The sequence below is a fragment of the Rhipicephalus microplus genome, chromosome 1, assembly GCF_043290135.1.
Source record: "Rhipicephalus microplus isolate Deutch F79 chromosome 1, USDA_Rmic, whole genome shotgun sequence".
NCBI classification, from domain to species: domain Eukaryota; kingdom Metazoa; phylum Arthropoda; class Arachnida; order Ixodida; family Ixodidae; genus Rhipicephalus; species Rhipicephalus microplus.
This window is the reverse complement of record NC_134700.1, coordinates 289,505,363-289,526,608: the sequence shown is the minus strand read 5'-3', so window position 1 is coordinate 289,526,608 and position 21,246 is coordinate 289,505,363. Positions and strand designations below refer to the sequence as shown.

The 21,246-nt window shown below is 47.0% G+C and overlaps 1 protein-coding gene across 1 annotated transcript in view; it reads right to left on the bottom strand.

Annotated features, from left to right (window-relative positions):
• tup (LIM1_Isl and LIM2_Isl domain-containing protein tup) overlaps positions 1-21,246 on the bottom strand; it is a 184,413-nt gene that overhangs the window by 64,785 nt on the left and 98,382 nt on the right. Inside the window, exon 4 of the mRNA XM_037412135.2 lies at positions 953-1,293. Within this exon, the coding sequence (XP_037268032.2) occupies positions 953-1,293 (341 nt within the window). The remainder of the gene's footprint in view (positions 1-952; positions 1,294-21,246) is intronic.

Sequence of the window (21,246 nt, the reverse complement as noted above, 5' to 3'; positions counted from 1 at the left end):
ATACATTTCATGCGTTAAGTGGAGCCCCATAAGTTGCACTCAATTCGATTCAATTTCAATGGCGTTTCTCCTGATTTTAGATTGCACAATTCATCAAGACTATTAGTATGCTGGTCTCGCAGCTCGCATTTGACGGGTCAAAGCGTCCGCTATCCAGCCAGTTAACGGTCGAACACTTGTGAACATTTAAACAAAAGTAACTTTAATTAACAAAAATTGGGGTCACATTTTAACAAACATTCGCAAGCACTCAGTAAGTCCCCGTAAAAAAGCGGTGCTCTTGCTCGGGCTGGTAGGGTGAGTCTGCCCGCCGCCTGGCATTTCTCCTTCCGTCGACGACCGGTGCTTTCACTCTCTCCGTGAGCCGACAGAGAAGATGACAAATGACGCTCTGAAGGTCGTTTGCGGCGCCCGTTTAAAGTGGCCATAACAAAAGAAAAAGGATTTTCAAGACGTAGAAGTAGCCCCTATTAGGGGCTTAAGCGTCCCGTCCCCCCCCCCCGACTTCCTTTGGCGGCACTTGAAAGGCAAACACGGCTCCTGGCCGCTCTCTTCGAGAGGGGACGGCACAATTAGAGTTTAATTTTTAGTATTTATTAATAGTATTTTTAGTATTTATAACTACTGGTTTTGTGATACAATCGTCGAGAAACTGTAGCAAAAGCCAACGTGGCAAGCAAGCATAAAATTAATTTTCAAGAATATTACCGCAGTATATCAGGCCACATGCTGTACAGTGCCTGTAGGCGATTGAACTACATTCTTCGTCGCTCGGGGACTTACAAGATAGGCAGAGATATGCCTTCGAATTATATGTTTAGTACACTTCAAAGCCTGATAAATTGAGCGTAGCGCCGCAGGACACGTCCGATGCATCCGCTCCTGTTTCCCAGAGCTCATAGTTAGGCATCACACGCGGGACGAGCACGACTGTGCAGGAGAGGGCACTCGCCTTTTCGTGCTGCTGCATCTGCTTCATGAGGAGGCTCTTCTTCTTGTCCTTGCAGCGCTTGTTCTGGAACCAGACCCTGATGACGCGCGGCGACAGGCCCGTCATCTCGACCAGCTGCTCCTTCATGAGCGCGTCCGGCCTCGGGTTGGCCGCGTAGCAAGTGCGCAGCGTGTGCAGCTGCTTCTCGTTCAGCACCGTCCGCACCCGAGTCGGCTTGTGCGACGCACCACCCTCCGCGTGCTGCGCTTGCTGCTTGCTCTGCGGATGGCCCCGAGGCTGGGCGGGCGGCGCCTGGCCGCCGGACCGGGGAACACCGCCCGCCGGGACGGGCTCCGCGTTTGCTGCAGGGTCAGAACAAAACAAAATGTGGCATATTAAGCTCTTGCATGCGACTATCCTCGAAGGTGAAAGTGGCTTAGAAGTGGCACAGCTTGGGCTAGTTGGTGTGACAACGATAGCCATAGCGCGAGGACAGAAGTGTGGCAGCTTGGGCTAGTTGGTATGGCATGACGATAGTTATAGCGCGAGAACAAAACGACGACACAGAGACAAGAAGTGTCTTTCATCTCCTTCTTGTCTCTCTGTCGTCGTTTTGTTTTCGCGATAGCCATAGCGTGAGGACAGAACGACGACACAAAGACAAGAAGGACACGAAGGACACGAGCGCTAACTTCAACTGAGTTTATTGCGCAGAGCGCGAAATTATAGAGGAGACAGTAAACCATGTGGCACGAAGGGGGAGGAGGAAGCAACAAAAGGGAGAAGGCAGGGAGGTTAACCAGAAAGACATCCCGTTGGCTACCCTACACTGGAGGATTAGGGAAGGGGACAAGAAAGACGAGAACGAGGGAAGAGAGGGAAAAGAAAAAAAGGGTGGGGGAGAGACTGCCAGTAATTTCACTGCAGCGTGTAGAACTCTACCGCATGTCAGAGGCGTTCACACAAGCCTGTCTTTCTCAGGAAGCACAGCAGGGCTTTCACTGCCTTGTGGGCTGTCGAAGGACACGAAGAGTAATAGGCACAAAGAGTAATAGATGAGTAAGGGGAAACAAACAAAAGCCCAGAAAACGGCAAAGCAAAGTCCATAGGGAAACGAAACAGACGATTAAAAGTAATATAACTACTTGCGCGCTCTGAAACCTTCGTTTCCTTCTTGTCTCTGTGTCGTCATTCTGTTCTCGCGCTATAGCAATCGTCGTTAAAGTCACTTTTTTTTGAACACGAAAGTGTTTTGTGCCGGTGTTTTCCAAAACTTCACTGACGTCATTTCCGCCACGGAAATGACGTCTGTAATATGCACACGAACGGGTGACAAGGAAAAAGCAGAAGTAAAAGTTTCTTCAATTTTAACGGCATAATGGTCAAAACCACAAATTCTCGGTCCGCAGCTATAGATGCCGGTCGCCTTCTCCACTGCTCTACATATTCACACAAGTTTTACAAAATGCCTTATATCTCTAACACCTTCTCCCTCTCATAGGATGATATTTTGCATGATTCGTGTTGACGCCGCTGCTGACGCGTATGTCGTGAACGGCTTTCTCTTCTAAAAAAGCCCGTATACGCTAATTAAGAGTTAGTTGTGAGCAGTGCACTTCACTGTCGTTGGTATTAAATGCATAGACTCGGATAAAGAAGTGAGCACAGGGACAACTACGTTTCGTTTGTCAATGAAAAAGCTCTGGTTGATCAGTGGAAACAGTTGGAGATGAAATAAACTGCAAGAGTAGTCTCAAGTCTTGTTGAGACAACTTTAGCAGCAGCATTTACTGACGGGGATAGCTTTGGCGCCCGTTTTCGACAAATGTATGATGTGTGAGTAGAAGGATGCACTCGGGAGACAGAAAAGCCGCTTCTCCTCCGTGCTTTTCGGTCAGCTCAGAGAAGATCCTTGTGTTGTCGGCTTCAATCAAATTTTAATCTTAACACAACACTGCAGTCACCACATTGATTGCAGTATAATAACTTATTAGTAAGCCTTCTCTCTCGTTCTCACACTCACGCACACATGCGGCCACTAAGACACATACTACTGAGTCTCCTTTGGGGGGGGAGGGGGGCAACCACAGTTACGTTAACGCTAAGCGAGGGGCTCTGAATTTTTCTCATGCTGTTTCTGACTCACACGTCATTTGAAAGAAGTTACCTACCACTAATGGCCATTCTATATATCTCTCGTCTGGTCACGAAAGAGCAATGGCTCAATTAAACCACGCCAGAGACGGCCGTCCCAGTCGCGCTGGCACGTGCTATCCGGCTGAACGCGTCGCCGAAACGCTGCCCGCCTCGCATGCGAAAACCAATCACGCGCCTTTCTTCGGAGGGGTTCCGCTTCGATCGGTAGCTGCGCCGGGAAAATTGAAGGCGAATGAGAAAGAAAAAAAGAAGGCAACGACGAAATAAATAAAGCGCGAGTAGAGAGCTACCCCGCGGGCATAAAGTTCGGGAGAAGGCGCGCACATAGCGCACTGCACGCTGCTCAGCGAGCCATTTCGCAGGCACGTGCCGGCAGCGGCGCTGCGGTCTCGCACCGCTGACCACGACCACCGAAGGCGCCATCGCGGCAGCGCCGTGCTCACGTCGCCTACTGCTTCAGCCGGCGGCCGCCAGGGATCGGGTCTCAACGGTGCGCTAGGGCGTGACCGAGTCACGCGCCCAGAGGCGAGCTTGCTCGACGGCCGCGGTTCACATGCGTCTCCACCTCTGGGAGCCCTCTTCATTTTGCTGCCCGTGCGTGCAACGTTTGTGTACACAGAGACAGGCCGGCGTCTTTTGGGTGAGGCCGCTCACACGAACGCTGCACGAGCGCCACGGACAAGTGAGCACGACGTCCACGAACTTCTCCACCATGCACCTAGTGCCGCGCGTAGATCCTTTAGCTGTTCTGTCGAGGCGGAAATTGTATTTACGGTTGCGTGCGCCCGGCCATTCACTTGCGCGCGCAATAGAACTGCAGAATGCTCAGCTTCGCGAATAAGCGAGATGTGCTCTTTTTATTCATAACTCGTGCATCCCCAACGGCGATTTGGGAGGCATGCGCGTGGAACGGTTTGTCCCATAATGAAATGTTTGGGGCGTATACAGGAACGTGTAGCTACTGTGCTTGAATCGTTCCTGGCCAGCATTCGACCCCACTTTCTATTGGCATGAAATCAAATAATCTTCCCATAGTTTACGTCGAGACGCGACATGATAACGCCACGCGCTACGTGCGCAGCCAGGGAAGATATGGGAGCCCAACTTTGTCGTATAAGTTAATCAATCTTGTTCTTGTGCTAGTTAGGTACATGCTGACTGAAGGACACACAAGAAAGGACGTGCACCATCAAGGAGTTATAGGGATTCGAAAAAGGATCCATCCTTGATGGCGCCCTCTCTTGTTCTGTCTCGAATCCTTCCATGATGGTAAGCGTTTTTGTGTTTCACTAACCATATATGTATTTTCGATTAGTCCCAGGTCATTCGAGTCTAAACAAGTCGACCTTTCGTCAGTTGCGAGCGACAACTGAACGTCGCTACATTATCCAGCGCCACGCAGCACCAGTGAAATAGTGTCGAAGTAAACTGGGCATCACGTTGAGAAGCAGTAGAAGCAAATAAAAATGCGACCAGTACTTGTCACGAAGCAATATTGCGAGCAGCGTGAGAATTCCTGTATCACTCCAAAGCTTTCAGTGACAAATGCCCGTCGACTCTTCGTGCACGCATACGAAATCGCAAAAAGAAAAAAAAGCAAAACTTATGTTGGTAGCAAATTCTCCAACCGTGTTTTCCGAGTCCTGCCATGAGCAATCCTCAAATCATGCTCGTTTTGAAGCGTCAATTTCGTCATCAGTGACGTCGTCGACTGTCAGTTAGAGCATTCAAAGCCCCGCAGAGTTTCGAATGCATATATATGGTTGCGAACGTATGCATATGTTAGTCAAACTGGGCCCACAACTCACTCAGTGTGTCAAGACCACACATCACAAATATGACGACGGCAAATACACAGAGCGCTCGTGTGTTCGTCTGCTTTAGTTAATTCAGCCTTCACTTTGTTGATGCAGCTTTTATTCGTATGAGCGTGCACTCCACCAGTTGGACTCCACCAGTTGTGGAGGTTCCCCAACGGCCGGCCTTTTCCGCTCACTCTGCACCACTGCGCAGACTATGAAGCGCTGTATAAAGACAGCTCTAATGCAGCGTCATCCGAACCTTGTGTCAGTTAAAACGTGCCAGAACGAGCCACGAATAGCTGATAGGAGGGGATGGGGACGGGATAAGGAAGGAGGGGGCAGCACGAAGCCGCGGGAAAAAAACTCGCTGTTGGCACTCTTCGGGGTTCTCCGCGCGAGGGCGCCCCCGTAACGCGATCTCCGACCAAACATGGCCCTGTTTATTCACCTGATGACATTCTCACGAGCGAAGCCATGGCGGCTTCCTTTTGTGCGACGGGATGGCTCCGAGCGCGCGCTTCAGCGCCCGCCGTTCGCATCCTACTCGCTAGATGGCGTCCTCGCTCCCAGTGTAGGGAACGAGCCTGACGTGTGGCTTGCGGACCTTCTTTAGTTTGTTCGTTTATTTATCGCCTTAAAATTCTCACAAGCTGTCCGTCCAGCAGGACTTGTATAAGCGTGCTGACAGTGAGAGGACAGGGAGCCAACGGGAGCGTCAGTTCTGTCACGCGCTTGCACTCACGCTCGAGTGCCGACCGTTTCCGACTGCTAGCAGCCGTAAAGCCTCGAAACAATCCCGAATAGGGAATGCTAAAACCCGGGGGAAGGGGACGGGGGTGGCGCTGTTCTGACTCTTCACTCCCTACGGCGCCATCTTCACAATGAAAAACGAAACGCAGGAGCATAAAACAAAGGCCTGGAGGAAAGGAGCAGATAAAACGTCGCCGTAATTCGCGGGAAGCTCGAGAAAAGTGCGCACACTGCGGAGTAATAAAATGAAGGAAACAAAAAAATAAGACCCGCACGCGATGTGCTGGCGTCGGGCGGCGCCGCGGAGAGTCGGATTCGAGACGAGAACAGATAGAAAGAAATTAAAACAACTACAATTGCAAGCGCAGCTTCGGGAGAGCGTCCCCGAACTTGTATGCTCTCTCTTAGCAAAGAGAGCTTTTCTGCATGGACAGCGGCTGAATGGGGCGCGCTCAGTTTAAAAAAAGAGAGAGAGAAGAGCGGACGGGGAGAAAACGCGCCGGCGGCGGCAACTTCTCTGCTCAGCGGCGATGTGTGCGCAAAAGAAGAGGGACGAGGGTGCGAGAACTGGTAAGCGATCCAGAGCGGCTGCCCCTGCCGCTTGCTTCTGCTTGGATTGTCCCTACCTCCTCCCCCTCTCTCTCTTTCTCGGCATCTGCCTACCGCCGTTCCCTTGAAACTCCCTCGACTCTCCCACGTTTCCCAGCTACATGACTCTCTTTCCCGATTGCTTCGCTTCGAATGAGGCTTATATACCTGCCTCTAAGCAGACTCAAAACATCGCCGTCCCCTCCCGACTCCTCTTCTTTCGCTAAACGTCGCATTACCGGAGCTCGACTTTCGGGAGAGAACGGGAAGAGTTCTCCCCCACACCTCCATCTCCTTTCTCAACCTCGCCAGTGTGCGTTGAACATCCGCACTCCTTCCACTCCGAAGCCACCGTGCAGCGTCCTGGCAGCTATCAGACTACTCTCCGTTCCGCAGAGCGCATCCGTAGAGAAGCATGTTTGCGAACTTCTTGAAAACAGGCACACTCGTCTATACGTACTGCGCTCTATACTGTGTCTGACAGCTCGCCTGGTACAGGAACGACGGGCTGGAGCGCTGCGGCATTGTAGGCAGCCTAAAAGTGGCTGTACACAGCTGTGTGGCCGCCCTCTCATTCGATTGACATGCGCGGTAAGTAAAGCTGCTTCGGCACCGCTGCACGGTATCGGTAAGGACAGCCTACCGCGTGCGGCGCTGCACTCGCCTGTCCGGAGCGGGAGCATATAGATGATCTCCTTTGTAGACCGAGGCGGACGAAGTTGAATGGCGTCTAAGCTCACCCGCGTGTCTCGCACTCGCCGACACGACGCGGCCACAATGGCGATGCCCGGCGGGGTCGCATTGTGGAGCCTTAAGATAGCGTAAAGTGATGAATCTGAACCCTCCCTGTATGTCGCGCTCCGTCAAAGCGCGGCTTCTGCCACGTCGGGTGACTGCCTTGTGTACACAACCACTCGTTGCGGCACATTTGGAACCGAGGATATGTTTATTTACCCGGACTCGCTCGTTTCTTTTTTTTTTCATCTTTTTTTTTATTCCCACATCGACTATGTAACTCAATCCTCCGCCTACAAGACAGCACTTTCGCCGCTTTCACGGCTTTCTGATAATCTGTTCATATAACAAACAGAAACCAACAAAAAAATGTATTTTTTTCCTATCAAAGGATCTACGCCGCGGACATCAACGCCACGTTAGGCACAGTGAATGCGTGTGCGTCGGCGCTGGCTTCGGTTGTTGATGGTAAAGGAGCACGAACTGCGCCTATACAAGCTGGTAATGGAAACAGAGTGGCTGAGGAGAAAATATTTTTAAGCTATCATTTTTTATATTAATAGCACGTATATTGTTGCGTCGGTGACCGAATGAAATCCATTGGGGCTATAGCCCACTGTAACACGAGACGAATGTAGGACCATGCCAGATGTGTTCGAATTTATGGAACATTTTTGTCCATCATAACTGTGTTTGCTTGGCTATCGGGCTAACAGTGTAAATGTGTATGCAATGAATCGTGTATCAAGAGCGCCAACGGGTACTTCAATACTGTCAATGTTTGAGACGTGCGCTAATTGTAAAGATATCATGGAGATGTTACACGCGACGCTTTCGAGTTGCCTTTCGGATGGGTGGAGGCCACAGGAGCTTTGCAGGTTGGGCAAACTGTCTTAAATTTGAATGTAGAATAAAGAGACTTTCTTCTTCCAGATATACTGTTGCGTGGACACTCACGCTACAAGATAAAGAGTCAACGCACAACAAACACGGGAAATTCGATAGCCCTTTTTTTACGATAAGTACACTCTATTCTTTTTTTCAAAATAAAGTCAGCTTCTCATTCAAAGTTTTTCCAAGAGCTCGAATATGCGGCTATCATTACAGTCGTGCATCAATGTCAGCAGCCCGTAATACGTGACCCTCATTATCCCGTCATTGACATTGTTGATCACGTGGGCATCGTGCGTCAGCACTGAACAAACGAAGCGAGCTCGAACAGTAAAGTATCGAAGATGAACGTTGCCCGTTCCCATCAATTTCTTTTAACCAATGCAGCGTAGAACCAACATAAACGGAGAGAGCGTTCGCCTAACACATTCCTCATTTGCATACGTAGCCGGCGGTTCACATCGTTTGTCACAAAGTCATTCCAGTCCTGCATCGCTTAATCTTACCCATAATCTCACCCATTGTAAGGATCAGTGATTGTACTCCTTCTCTCGGGAGGCCTCTATAGCAGATAATTGTTACGATTACGCCCGCGTTCGATAATTAGGCGGCGTCCTTACCTCGCCCGCTTTCATTCTTTATTTGTTTACGACTACTACACGTTGGTTTAAACAGTCCGCTGCTTTATTCCTCTTTAGCTGAGTCTGGGAGACTTTTTTGTTTGCTCTTGACATGCCCTTGCAGTTTCTTTTCCTTTTGATCGAACCATACGCGAGTATGTTGTGGACAGGGCTGGATGTGGCCGCTGGTGACGTCAGGGGGGCGTGCGAAGACTAATATTTACCGAGCGTCGAAGCAGCGACTCCCCCTCCCCGTCATCGAAAGCCCGTTTCCGCGCTTCCGTCCGTCAGCGAGGGTTTCCGTTTATTCTGCTTTTTTAAAGACTTATCGGTGATCGTGTGTTTGTTTTACCCTTCAGGCTAGGAGTATTAGTCAAACGCACGAGCACAGTTCAGAGCCCCCCCTTTAGTTCGCATCGAAGCGGCCAATAACCGCGGTTTCTTTTCATAGACGTGAAAACAAAAAAGAAAAAAAAAACTTCAAGAGGTTACGCATCTGCGTGAAAGTGTCGATCTAAAAGCAACATGGCGTCAATGCCGCAATGTTAGGTAGAGAGTTGTTTGAGGAGTAGTGATTTAGATGTGCCGAACGTTTATATAGTCGCGCCAGAGACTTCGCATTTCTGTAAACTTGTAAGTTAAACTCAGGGTCGGCATTGCAACGTGGCTGTTCTTTTTGCTTTATTCTATGCCACTATTGCAATTTACTGTGACAACGCAATTTAGATAAAATTTGTTTCGAACTTACTTTTAGTGATGAAGCACAAGAGCCACACAAAAAAAAGACAAGTTTTTAGAGTCCTGGCACATACCAACTAGTCCTGGAAATGTTAACCGCTCAACTGGAACCTTATTCAGTATATACATATACATGCACGGCCTACAGAACCAGTTGAGAAAACACCGCAGCCACAACAACGGTGGAAAGAAGGACGACATTGAGAGGGCGACAGCGTCAAGAAAAATAGCTAGCTTCGGAGCCTACCAAGCAGTCACCCCTGAAGAAAGGACCGAAATGGTCCCGAAACGTCGGGTCATCGCTCAGTCCTTACGTTTGTGTTTCGACTACAACTTGGCTGCATAATTTTTATTAGTATTAAATATCATTAAGCTATAGACATTACAATTCCTGCACCATTCCGATTTCGAACTAGCTGCTCCTGAAAGGCGAAGCTAGTTTGTTGGTGGCTCCTTCACAAGCATGTTATGATAGTGTTCGTTTCATATGTTTGGTGAATAACGAGCTTTGACTTCCACATTGTTTCTTCCTAATAAACTCTCCGCATTTATGGAGTTAGCCATATAATGAGAGAGGCACTGATCGGCCTATATGGTAATCCCAAGACCGCGCATTGAAGTTAGCCGACGTTTCGTCATCTAGCACATTTATCTTAATCGTACGCCATAATCGCCAGATGAGCTGGATGCATAAGAATTGTTGGATAGCAATGTGCCAGCGTATTCGTGCGTATTCACACAGGATAAAAAGCCTTTTTCACTGCACTCAATTAAAGATCACATGTAAGGAGAGCATTTACCGTGTCTTCAGATCATACCTGCCACGTGTGTCTGTAAAGGCGCGCAGCGTCTTTCCAAGAACAACCGATGTCGCCACCTGGTCGTCGAGGTTCGCTGTATGACGTCATCGCAAGCCGTGCGCGAAAGCACGAGGCGATGTGAGTCCTTTTTGGTCGCCAGTTCATGCTCACCGACGCTCCGTCGATAGGATCTTGTCGAAGACTTAACATTCAACAACGCGAAATAGTCATAAAATTGACTAAGCAATTCGCTGACATGAGCCGATTATACGTATATATATCGCAATCTGATTTAACCAAGCGCAACCATTCGGGCTACGAGGTGTCGTACAACCAGTTTTTCACTTGTATTTAGGTCGCTTTGAGAAGCACAGTTCAATAAGTGCGTCCGCTACTCATTTCGCAACGTGTCTCTGGCTTCCACACTGAATTAATTTACTTTATTTAGTGCCCATCTGTGTCTGCCAGGCACGTATCGGCGAACGCGTAGACATTGCTCAACGTGCACGTCTATAACGACGGAGCCTCGCGCGCGGAACAGCACCAGCGACATCTGCAGTCGCAAGTATACGCCACATTTGAGCATGCGCGGCGCCAATGATGTGCCTGCCCTGCAGCGTCCACCCTTCTTTATATCCGCGGTCGCGATGGCTGTTTTGGCCGTCGAAGCGCTGTCAACATTATAGAACAGAAAAAAAACAGAAATATTGTCGCTTCGTTACATCATATCACAGCGACAACGGTCTTCTTTTTTGCTTTTTTTTCCCGTTGAATCGTTCAGGGGGCTTTCCACGGCCAAAGCGGTTGTTGCATCCACAGTGACAAACGGAGATCAGTACTGCAAGGCAGGCACATCACTGGCACCGCGCATGCTCAGATGTGGCGTATTTACGACGGCAGATGTCACCCATGCTGTTTTTCACACACCGCTCCGTTGTCATGGAAAGCCGAGTTGAGTCCTGTACAAACTCTGTTGTGCATCCCGATTCGCCAGTTCCTCAATCACGGGGCTCCTAATGCGGCGTCGAACTCCGTATTACTGGGGAAACTCCACAGCACTCCCTTCGTCCAAGCGCAACGCTAAATCATGCCGTATATCTACAACAGCTGTAAATTATTCGTTGATCATGCATGCAAAACTATCAGTTCTCATTCTTTAAATAATTGGGAAATCGGCGTGAAATAATGTTTTGATTTCTTCCTTTGCCCCGACAACGAAATGTTGATATCAAAACTTTCGTTCTATGTCATCGTAGATGTTCAGAACGATGAGCAGTTACATTCTGTTAGTGCGATCTTGGTTGTATGTTGAATGCTCAGCTTCGTCAGCTGAATAATATGACTAGAGCGAAATGCAAAAGAAGACAAAAAAAAGCTCGTTTGGCTGGCTTTGAAGGCACATGATAAATCCACAGATAGCCGAGATAGACCTCTTTATCTGCACAGTGCGGCATGTCTCAAAGTGCACATTGATACCCCCCGTACGTCAACCTCTGCAAATTACTGTTTAACATCGAATCCGCAAGATCAGTTACAACTAAGCACACCCTGCGTAGTATACTGCAGCTGAAGCACATAGATATATATAGCAAAGTTTAGCCGCTCCATCGTCGTGCCGTGGTGGGAAGATAACCGAACTTACATGAATGCTGCTGTACATGAATGCTGCTTACATGAACTTACATGAATGCGTTATCAGTTCCATTCCTGCGTACCTCGGGTATATCACATGTAGAGCATACAAATTACCTCGTGCAGCGGTCAAAAGAACGCGCCAAATTTTATTTCATATATAACGTATAAATATGCACCAAGATAAACGGACATGAACATAAATGTAAGTGCTCCCGTACACCGAGCAGTCTTTAGTTCTGTTTATAAAGAAACGACACATCGTTGCTGCTCTTATTTTACGTTTTTTATTTTCGGTGACAAGCGGTATACTGTCTTGCGTGTAAGGACAAGTTACACTTTCGTATACCGGTCTTCGATATCAAGCGACGAAATTAGCTATATACGCAAAGCGTACACGAGTATAACGAATAGGCAAATAAGAGAAGCGCGTTTGAAGCGATCACGTCCCAACCGCTTTTTCCAAAAAAACGTGGTATCAGCCTCGGACTATAACCTGTCGTAGGTCGGTGTCGCTTTCCACAGATCTCATACATTTTCTAGCCCACCGTGCAGCGTACTCCGTCCTTTAGTCACGTACGTCAAGCACAGGCGAAAAAGAATAAATGTACGAGCAGGCAATCTAGGTCTCTTTTCAAAGGAAAGCAAACGTGCAAAGCGATTCCTGTAAGACTGCATGGAGAGGACCGGCGTCGCGCTGATGTTCTGCGGATGATGTTTCACCGTTTTATTTGTTTGTTCATTGCAAAGTCGCCAGACGCTAGGCCAAAGAGAAGTCGCGTCTTTGGACGATATTGCACACCTTAAATTCAGCCAGGTCTGGCAGGAAATGTGAACAGCATCGCCGGCTGTTTCATCAGGCAAGAGAAGCCGAGAAGCGTATCAGTTCGTGCGCGCTCAGAGATAGTGAGTCGCGAGCACAGTCACCGTGTATATGCCTGGCCTCGGAGAAGCGGGTACAAAGTCGAATACGACGAGCGACGCGTGAAAGCACTGCGAACGAACAAATAAAAACGAAATAAATGAAGAGAGCGGAGGATGGAAAATGCGGGCGACGAATAAGACCTCTGTGACTTCGCGCTTGGCAGTATGTTCGGGACGGCACTAATGAAGTGAAAGATATATGGCTTTCACAGGATCATAAACAACAACCCGCACACTAAAAAAAAAGCACAGGGTTGTTTCAAAAACATCATTTTCCGAAGGTTAGCGTTCTTGACAGCTTGTGAAGTGAAAAAGATGACACTAAAGCATAGAGACGTTGAAAGTGGGACAACAGCGAAATATATGTCAAGCAAATTATCAACTCAAAAGATGTCATAGTGTACGCCTTCGAACGACGGTGTTCACACCAGAAATAAGGATGCCCAGAAAAGTATAAGGTTTATAAAGCAGACCATCAGTAAGCCAGTCAGTTGTATAACGTTTCTACGAGTATCCTTTCCTACACGTTATCACCAGTGATAAGGTCTGAACATTATCACTTTTTTTTAAATATAAAAAGACCTAAAAGCGCGAGTGCACGCCTGCAAAAAAAAAAAAAGAAGGCGAGAGGAATTAAAAGGGAAAAAAGCAAATCTGACAGGACAGCGCGTTTCACACACTTCTTCAACTGAGCTTGTCAATTTTCTATTTCCTCACCTTTTCGCGCTTGTTCTTTCGCGCCTCAAGATCTACCTGTTGTGGGTACCAAACGGCTATCGCGAACGCATGGTTTTGTTTCGACTGTATTGACGAAGAGCTTACACAGAACTAATTAATATATTTCTATGTATGAACGCACACATTCACGCTGTAACGTTGCAGAAGGCAACGTGCGTGTCACACTCGTCACGACAGTAATACCTCAGTGACGTCTTCATACTGGAAAGATGGAAAGGAAGTAAGAGGAGGACGGGTGTTGCGAACATTGAGGCCAGCGCTAGCAATTCACGTGTGTTTTAGGAGGAGGCAGAAGGAGGAAGGTAGAGGGGGGGTGCGGTATATTTATTTATTTATTTATTATTTATTTATTTATTTTACCCTCAGGGCCAAATGGCATTACAGAGGGGGGGTGGGTTATTTACAATAAAATATTGAATTTAACAAAAAAAGCAGTGAATACGGTTAAATCGTACAAATAAATTTGAAAGAGCACAATGTTTGTTAATATGCTGTATAATAATACATGTTAGGTAATACAACAACAAGCCTAAATATACAATGTTAGCTGTTGCAACAAAACACAAAAAAAAAGAACTTATTACACAATGTTAGCTAAAGAATCACGGAACAAATTGTTATCAGTAATAGCAACAATGTCACCGGGAAGTCTGTTCCACTCCTTTGATGTGCGAGGCAAAAAAGAATTGAAAAAAGTTTTTGTGTTGCATGAAGGGATGCCTACTTTGTGATGGTGGTCAATGCGGTGGGAAATGTGCTGTGGGCGAAGTAGTAGTTGGGCATGCAAGATGGGATGATGGTAGATCTTGTGAAATAGAGTTAGACGGGAGACTTTTCTGCGAGATGCTAAGGAAGGAAGTGCAAGTGAAGTTTTCATGGTTGAAATGCTAGCGGTTCTGTTATAATTGGACAATATAAAACGAACGGAGTTATTCTGAACAAGTTCAAGGGAAGTTACCAGGTTATTATAGGTAGGGTCCCACACGGCTGTAGCATATTCTAGTTTAGAGCGTATTAGTGTTTTATAAAGTAGCAGTTTTAAACCATGTGGAGCGTTAAAAAAGTTACGTCGTAAATAGCCAAGCATGCGGTTAGCATTGATAATGATGTATTCAATATGAGTTGTCCAGTTGAGGTTAGTTGTTATGTGAACTCCAAGATACTTATAAGAGTTAACAGAATCCAAAGGAATGTTATTAAGATAGTAAATAGGTGAAGTAGTGCAACTTCTTGATACACGCATGATTTTACACTTTTTAATGTTTAGGTCCATTAACCATTTATCACACCAGTTAGATATAGCGTTAAGGTCAGACTGCAATATATTAATGTCATTATCGGTAGTAATTTCTCGAAAAATAACACAGTCGTCAGCAAATAGATGAATTTTTGATGATACAACTGATGACAGGTCATTAATATAAATGAGAAACAACAAGGGACCTAAGACGGACCCTTGCGGAACGCCAGAATGAACTTCGCGAAACGGAGAATTATGACAGTTGGCAGTAACGAATTGTGATCTGTTAGTGAGAAAGCATTCTATCCACATTAGTAGGTTACCGTCAAGGTTTAGTTGATGTAGTTTGTAAAGTAGAAGTCTATGGCAAACCTTGTCAAAAGCTTTTGAAAAATCTAAAAAAATACAGTCAGCATGGGATGATTTATCAAGGATCTGATGTAAGTGATGAGTGAATGATATTAGCTGTGTTTCACATGAATATGTTTTACGGAAGCCGTGTTGTGCTGACGTGAAAAATGAATTTGATTCTAAAAAATTGACTATGTTTGTAAATATTATATGCTCGAGCATTTTACAACAAATACTGGTTAAAGAAATGGGACGATAATTATTCGAAGAGTGTTTATTACCAGATTTATGGAGTGGAACGACTTTTCCGATTTTCCATTGACTAGGAATAGTAGAAGTATCTAGTGACTGTTGAAAAATTTTAGTAACTATAATGGAACTATAAGCGCTAGTATTTTTTAAAAATTTTGTGTTAATACCATCATAACCAGGAGATGAATCGTTCTTAAGTGATTCAATGAGACGTACAACTCCAAGAGTTTCGATAATCACGGATGACATGGGTGAATAATTGTGCAAGGTTGCGCTAGGTAAATCATTATGGCTATCTACGGAGAAGTTTTGGATAAAAGAATCGTTGAGAACAGAAGCGCAAAGGGCTTCACTAATTTCGTTACCGGATGAATCGATCAAAGAAATATGATTGTCAGATAAGGGGTTAATAACTCGCCAGAATTTTTTTGCATCTGTTTGTAACATAGACGGCAGAACTTGAGTGAGGAAGTTGTCTTTAGCGGATTTTAGTGCAGATATGTAGATGGATGATGCAGATTTGTAGGCAGCCCAGCGTGGGTGGTTAGTAGGTAAACATCTTGCTGCACGATAAAAACGTTTCTTTCGGTTAGATAAGCGTTTGATGTACGCGTTGTACCATGGCGCACGTGCGTTAGCTGTGATAGTACGGCAAGGGATATACTTATTGGTTAGTTGTTCAACTTCAGCTGCAAACATATCCCAGTTACACTGCACTGAACGGGTATCAAAACTGCTTAGAAATATGTCTAGAAAAGTTGCTAGTTCACTGTTTATCTTGTCAAAGTTGGCTTTTTTATAGTCCCGTATCTTTTTCTTTTTTTTATCTCTATTAGGACAGGGTGCATTAAATGAAAATGAAAGTAAAGAATGGTCACTGATACCTGGTGCGTAGGTTATAGCGGTAACAAAGTCTGGTCGGTTTGTTAGTATCAGATCAAGAATGCTAGCACTGCTAGTAGTTGCCCTAGTCGGTAAGGCCACTACTTGCGTCAGGGAAAACGTTGAACATAGGTTAATGAATTCATTTGGTTGTGGCGAAGACGGTAAAGAGTAGGGTGCGTATGCGTTCCACATTATACTAGGAAAGTTAAAATCTCCGAGGAGAAACAGGGGATGTGATGGAAATCGTGTGCAAACTATATTAATTGCGTCGTGAAGTTCATCGACAAATGTTGAAGGTGAAGAGGGAGAACGATAGCATACACCTAATATTATCTTATGGTGTCCAATGGTTACTATAGCCCAGACTAGCTCTAGTTCAGTGTTAATATGAATACAGGAAGAAGGAGTGTCTTTTGAGACTGCCAGAAGAACGCCGCCTCCCCTGCGCACTGTCCGATCACAACGGTACATGTGAAAATTGTTTGCGTCATCAAAGATTTCTTGATCGCGGACATGCGCATGGAGCCAAGTTTCAGTCAATGCAACTATTTTTGCGCTACATGTATCAATAGCTGATGATAAAGAATTATATTTATTTAGTACACTTCTAACGTTAGAAAAAATGACAGATACCTGAAGATTTGATTTGTGGTCACCTCCCCTCGCGCAACCCTATGTAGTCGTGTTCACAGAAGAAGAAACTCTCGCATTATTGACATAATTGGTACGTTTTTTCACCTCTAGAACTTTGTCGCACTCGGGAAAATACATGTAACATTTGTTATTTAGTAGTAACTTGTTGTAACGCAGCTTAAGTGGTGAAGAACCGGCCTGAGCTTTCCCAAAGTCAATAAGTTTTTTACGTGCCTGCCTCGTTGCCACAGAGAAATCTTCGCTTACTGAAATATTCTTATCTTTTAGTTGATTGCGCAGTGACAGCACTTTCTCTTTCGTTTTGAAGTCAGTGAACTTGGCGACGATGGGGCGGCACTTAGTGGGTGAAGGGTTACCCAAACGGTGCACCCTTTGAAATGACTCGCTGGAAAAACTGTCAAGAATAGCAGAAATAGAATTCGTCAATTTCGCCTCGGTTTCTTGCCACGTTTCTCTAGAGTCTGGAACACCATGAAAGATTAAATTGTCCCTTCTGGACCTGTCCTCTAGCTCGGTTAGTCTAGATTGCACGTGGTTATTCTCGTCGGTTAGTTCTTCTACGGCTTTTTGCACACTTGCTAATTCTTCAGTCATAGTATCCAGTTTGATCGATTTTTCTTCCAATTCGTCAAGCCGCTTCCGGATACCAGTAATTTCAACGTGAATGTTTTTTTGTCCGGCTTTAATTGCTTTTACATCAATAGCAAGCTCAGACTGACACTGTGAGCTCTGTAACGAACGCGAGTGCACGTCTTTCAACATATGGAATAAGACATTCATTTGTTCGGCAGGGTTTTCGGGTAACTCATGAAATTCTTGTTGTGTTGTAGCACGGGTATTGGGTCCAGGGTTAGTCTCAATGTCGTCGGAACAAAGCAAGGTGTGAGCCATTGAAAAACATTCACACAGAGTCTCGCACAACACCCGTGGGCACGGGAACAGCAGTAGACAGCGGTTGTCAGATTTTTTAGCGTGTAGTAAAGGAGTACACACCTGCATGGTGAAGAAATAGCGGCTTAGAGCTGTGCAGAGACCACTGCTCTCGTGCCCACTGAAGGCGGTGTCCAGGTGTTGCTTCTTAAAACTGTCGGTGGCGATTGCTGCTGTCGTCGATGGGGCTGGTGGATCCTCAAAGAGCACCCAAGGGGCGTCAGAGCTCGGCATGTGTTGATCGGCTACGCTGACGAGGTTCGTTGTCGGTAGCGGCGCACAAACATGCGCCAAGCCAGCAGAGCAAATTGATAACCACGGCAGGATGTTCGCAAAGAAGGCCTGCATGGTGAAGAAATAGCGGCTTAGAGCTGTGCAGAGACCACTGCTCTCGTGCCCACTGAAGGCGGTGTCCAGGTGTTGCTTCTTAAAACTGTCGGTGGCGATTGCTGCTGTCGTCGATGGGGCTGGTGGATCCTCAAAGAGCACCCAAGGGGCGTCAGAGCTCGGCATGTGTTGATCGGCTACGCTGACGAGGTTCGTTGTCGGTAGCGGCGCACAAACATGCGCCAAGCCAGCAGAGCAAATTGATAACCACGGCAGGATGTTCGCAAAGAAGGCCTGCATGGTGAAGAAATAGCGGCTTAGAGCTGTGCAGAGACCACTGCTCTCGTGCCCACATTGAGGCCAGCGGCAGCAATTCATATGTGTCTTGGGGGGCGCTGGGGCGATACAGTTTTCTTCACGCACCACTTCGACTCGGTCAGTCCACCGCCGCGCCGTGCACCGCAGTGCACGCAACTAACCCCGCGGTCCGCAGGTAGGCGCGAGTGGCGCTTATCTCGGGGACGGCCCCGCGAAGCAGCCACTTCAAAGGCACCGGGTCCTGCCCCGCCGACGGTCTGGGCCGTAGGGCCGCAGTGGCGCCACGGCACACCGCCGCCAGAGGTCGCACGATGGCGCCACCACTCTGCCACCGACCACTTTGCGCTCGTTTTCTTTCGTTCCTCAGGCAATTTCTTTCTCTTGTTTCTGTCGTTGTTTGTTGCGATACCGGCCGCAGCAGTGAGCATCGTACTGGCTTATCTGTCCACACGCTCTTTGTTTTAACCACCGCCGTATATATACCGGTCCCCGCCGCTCGCTTTTCTGAGACGTAAAAAAGGTGAGGGCCCTGTTGCCCCAAAAGTTTTATTTCTGTTTCTTTTCTCTCTCTCCCTACGGCTGCCTTCTGGTTTCTTGCTATATGAGCACATTTATTAACCTTCAGCTTTATTCCTGTTACCAGTTCTTCGTAAGCCTTATTCAAGAGATTCGGTAGACTGCGATAAATTCACGAACATTGTCTGGCTCTGGATAAGAGCCACACTTGTTTTTAATCAACATAGATAACAAACTCGCTTCCAGAAAGGTTGTTCAACAATGAATCACTTTGGCACAATAAATCAAATACTTGAGAAATCTACCAATTACACGTAGTATTAATCAACTATGAACGACATTACACTCGGTAGAGGTACCTTCTAGAGGCGTTGCGTCCACAAGGGCAACACTTGAAACGTGTGTCGGTACCATGAATGTATACCACAGGACGCCACAGCTAGGCTGCTCCTCCTCAATAAAAGCGGGCAGATCTTGGTCGAGAAAGAGCTAAATGGGGTACGTATGATATGGAGCACAAGTTTGTTTATTATATGATCGAGTTAACTGTCAGAATAATTCATTAAAATTAATGAGTCTATCGCAAGAGCAGACCGTTTTCTTGTCGGCAACTGAGCGCAGTTGCGGCATCTGGCGGAGCAGGTATCATCCACGCGTTTGTCTATATACGAGGCCCCGGTTATCCGCTTCGGCAGCGCGAAGAAACACTGTTAACGCAAGGACGACCGACGCCAATGTTCACGAGCGACGATGTGTGAACACCGCCACCGGACGCCTATAAAGCAGAGGTCCCCGCCAATTTTGGTCAACTCCGCTTCCCGGGACGTCGTAAGTCAAAACCCAAAGACTAGCTAAGACGCTAACATATTTACCATGACGACGACGCCAGAATATTACGGGTTCGCGACCAACGCAAACAAAATATATGCATTATATGCATTCAGTATATGCATACACAACAGATGGAGGCAAAACAGCGGAAAAGAATGGGGCTAAAAAAAGAGAGAGAGAGAGAGCCGATAGATGTTTGCAATGATTCTTTACCAACCTGCGCAGTTTTCAAACACACAAATATTTCCTTTCACAGCTTTCATATATTTCGTAACCACATCAGCCTTAAACTTCGAGATTGCTTGGTATGCATCAAGTATGGAGAAGAACACATGCGTTCCAGCAAAAAAAGAAAGTACGAAGCTTCAAAACTGCTCAGTGTTCATTTTGTAAATCTCTAACCTGCGTGTATACGTGCCGCAAAGCCCACGGAAAACACTGTGGACACGGAGGATCAGCCTGCGATGGTGTTTCTCCCGTTCCTCCAGCGCTGTGCTCGATCGAATTGCATTAATTCGAACACTGTCTTGTCCTGACATGCCCAACCGAGTTTCTCGCCGTCCGTTCGCATTACCAGAAATCTTATCTTTAAAAATAAAAACAAAACAAAAAGACCTTGTAACTCGTTCCACTTCTTGAAAGTCTACTACCCGGCTGCCTTGCGTAATCCAGCCGAATGACGCAACGAGCGTTCCGAGTTATCGCGTTTAACTTCGTTTTATTATTCTCTACGACAGCAAACTGCAACGCCTCCTCGCTGTGCTGTTTCGCTGTCCTTCAGTGAGAAATGGAGAAAAAAAAAGAAACGACGAAACGTAAACGCGTACACAGAGTTGCCTCCGAAAAAAAAAAAAAGCAAGTCTCCAACGTCCTGCCGCACAACGCAGTTCGCGAGCCACTTGTATGCATACAGGAAGTGAAAGAAACAGACACCTTTTTGACTGTCTATCTCTTTCTGTCTCACTCTCTCTATCTTGCATAAATGAGCACCATATAAGCACGTTAAACACTGTGCCGTGTGCACCCACCCTTATATGCACACAGAGACGGTCGTTATATTCGCACGATGTACCCGTGAAAGTATCGATGAATAAAGAAGCTAACTGAGAAGGTGGAACAAAGGAGACGGAGGGGGGGAGAGGAGAGAGAGGGGGAAGCGGCGGGAGCAAGCGAGCCGGCAAAGCTTGGCGCCGCCGCAATGAGATTGTTGGAACGTTTTTTGCTATATAGGGCCGCGCGTGAATAATGAATGCGGCCGCCCACCCTTAATCAGGTAAACGCGCCATTCCAAGCCGCTGATACAGCGCCACTATAGGACCGCGCGGTGGCCCTCTGGAGCTTCTGGAAGCCCACGGGCTATGCAGGCGTGACTGTATAAGCGGGACGAGAAGACGCGGCCCAGTCTATCCACCTCCTCACGAGTTCGTTCGAACGCCGCAGTCATCTACGTCCTCTACCTCCTCCCCTGCTTTTGTTTTTCTTTTGTATCTCCGTCGGTCGCACTCGTTCTGCAAAGTTGATTGGGTGGCCCCGGAGCAGTCTCTATTGTGTAGTTCTGAAGGATCTCAGCCATGCACGCGCGAAATGCTGTTTGGAAGCGCATCAGTCAACTACTGCGTCTTTTTGCATGCATGTC